General features: G+C 41.0%; 1 protein-coding gene across 1 annotated transcript in view; it reads left to right on the forward strand.

Annotated features, from left to right (window-relative positions):
• Positions 1 to 2,741, forward strand: part of LOC107299371 (cadherin-4-like) — a 13,612-nt gene that overhangs the window by 2,873 nt on the left and 7,998 nt on the right. Inside the window, exons 2-3 of the mRNA XM_015828737.1 lie at positions 1,407 to 1,579; positions 2,443 to 2,607. Of these exons, the coding sequence (XP_015684223.1) occupies positions 1,407 to 1,579; positions 2,443 to 2,607 (338 nt within the window). The remainder of the gene's footprint in view (positions 1 to 1,406; positions 1,580 to 2,442; positions 2,608 to 2,741) is intronic.

Genomic DNA, 2,741 nt, shown 5'->3' on the forward strand with positions numbered 1-2,741 from the left:
TTCTATTTTGGAACCTCAGAAAATAATCAGTTGCCTTCGTATGTTATGCAGTAGTACAGTTTACCAATTGTGTAGCATTTATTGCTTTTAGTACATTTAGTAGTGTCGTGCTTATTACGATAAAGCAAGGAGCCATTTCCAGCAGACAGCTCAAAAATGAATGTTTACAAAATCCTACAGGGAGACCTGGTTAGTTTTTAGATAAGAGAGGACCAGGACACCCCATATTAGAGAGCCCAGCTTGTGACACTCTTGAAAAATCTCTGAAAAAGACAATGGCAAAACCACTTCCACACTGATGTGTTGACTTCCTGACGGTGCCTGTGAAGCTACGGATATGTGTCGACATTTCATTCATTGCCATACATTCAGAATGGAGAGCGTCGTAGAAGGTGTCAGTGAAAGTCATTTTATCGACAAAGAACAGCTGTGAAAACCTACCAACTAGCACTTCTGTACTGTTGCTAAGAAATGCATATGATCTGTGTACTGAGCTACAATAGTTGCTTCCAGCTTGAGAAAATATTTTACCTGTAAGCTAACATATGTACCTTTGACATTCTCAACATCTTCCCTAAAAACAGTGCTACCTGCTACCACACCAGTCCACTTTCTGCCTATGGAAAAATAGATTGTTACTAGGCTTACTCAACGCATACAGAACCATCTAACACAGGGATCTCCAAACTTGGCAACTTTTAAGACATGTGGACTTCGACTCCCAGAATTCCCCGGCCAGCATGTCCACAAACATGGCTGGCTGGGGAAGCCTGGGACTTGCAGTCCAATCTGAGTTGGTCACCAGGACGTGAGGTTTATTCTTCTAAGCTTTTGGGCTTGTGCTGGAGCCCATCTTCAGGGAACTTCTCTCTCTCTCTCTCTCCAAAAATGTGCACTGGGCTGTTTTATGCATTGTATTTATATGGTTCCTGGTTATGTGTGGCGTTTAGTTGTTAACAAGGGTGTTGATGGCTGCTATTAAGTTATTAGTTGTTGTTTCCTTGTGCTGCCTGCCCTTGACTCCCAAGCACCTGATAAGCTGGTGGTAAATCAGCACTCCTACTGATTGACAAGGGGCCCGTTTCCCAGACTTTAATCACTTCTCTGGCTATTTTTGTCCCTGCTCAGCCAACAATCATAGTAGCTGTGAAATTAAAAGCATGTCTTTGTTCATTGCAATGTGAGGCTACCAGTGAGTTTAGGGGTCCTCGTCTAACTGCTCACTCGTGTTCTCATAATATGGTGGTTAGCTTCTATTTATTTCTCCTATTTGTGGTCAGTTTTGCAGATCGCAGGCCAACACAAATATAAACCCCCATTCATGAAGAAAAGATGGGGTATTATTGACTGCACTTTTCTTGACTAGAGTTGATTGTCCTTAAGGAATAGGAGATTGTGACATTCAGCTGTGGTTGCTATCGTTCCATTGTTTTTTCTAGCCATGGTTCTGCTTTTTGTGGTATGGATGAAACGGAGGGAGAAAGAACGTCACACGAAGCAGCTACTCATTGATCCCGAAGATGATGTCCGGGACAACATTCTTAAATATGATGAAGAAGGTGGTGGAGAAGAAGATCAGGTGAGGATCACTCCATCTTTGTGAGAAATCGGTTACAGTTCAGGTTGGAATCAAAATAATGTGAAAGATCTGAGATTGTATATCTGAACCGCAGTTATGAGACTTGAGCTGGATACAGCACAACTCTAAAATTTCTATTAAACGGTTGAGAAATCGATGGGAATGTTAAGGAGTTGCAGCTCAAATATATCTGAAAAGTGAGTGCTATAAAAACTCAGGTCCATATTCATCTGTCACCAGGAGAAACGCTAATATTAAAGCTCAATATAAATCTAGAAAATTTATATAGCACAAAAAGGTCTCTATTTTGGAAAAGATCTCTGGGCATAATATGGACTTTGGGAAACTATAATGTCATTGACCACAGCTTGGATTCTTTGTTTCCATTGTAATCTACCACTATCTGACATGCCAATCCATAATTCGTTTGAAGTTTGGATTTGCTTTGTTTAAATTGGTCTCTCTCTCTCTCTCTTCCAAATCAATTACAAATCAGATTGTGGAAAGATCACTGAGCAGCAGAGGCCATAAGATGGTCATTGAATAGAGCATCACTAATACTCCAAACCCACATTGAGATGTCTCCAGAATGTGAACCGAATAAGTGATTAGTCAAGAGTGCGTGTTTGCATCTTTCTGCCTTGTAAATCTCTTTGCACCGTCCAGCCAAAGATCAATAGCATATCATATATGTTGAATTAAGTAGCAATATAAATGCCATAGAGTTTAAAAGCTCTGTTTTTGATTTCCCTTAAACTTAAGTCAGTCATGTTATTTAGCCCCCCCAGTGGCACAAAGGTACTGGATAATCTTCAGTGAAAATCTGCTGCAACTTCACTCTTTTCCTTCTGTATTCGTGATAGGATTATGATTTAAGCCAACTTCAGCAGCCAGAGAATATGGATCATGTTTTAAACAAGCCAAATGGAGTCAGGAGAGTGGATGAAAGACCTGTCGGTGCTGAGCCACAATATCCTATACGGCCTGTCATCCCTCACCCTGGAGACATCGGGGACTTTATTAACGAGGTATGTTCCTGCAGATTTCTGTAGACTGCTGCTGTAGGATTAATTGGTCACCAAGAGTTGGTGACAGCAATTAGCATGTACAGAATACAGACAGGGATGGATGGATCGATGGATGGATGGATGGATGGATGGAT

The sequence above is a fragment of the Protobothrops mucrosquamatus genome, unplaced genomic scaffold, assembly GCF_001527695.2.
Source record: "Protobothrops mucrosquamatus isolate PMUCROS unplaced genomic scaffold, P.Mucros_1.0 scaffold4838, whole genome shotgun sequence".
In the NCBI taxonomy this organism is placed as follows: domain Eukaryota; kingdom Metazoa; phylum Chordata; class Lepidosauria; order Squamata; family Viperidae; genus Protobothrops; species Protobothrops mucrosquamatus.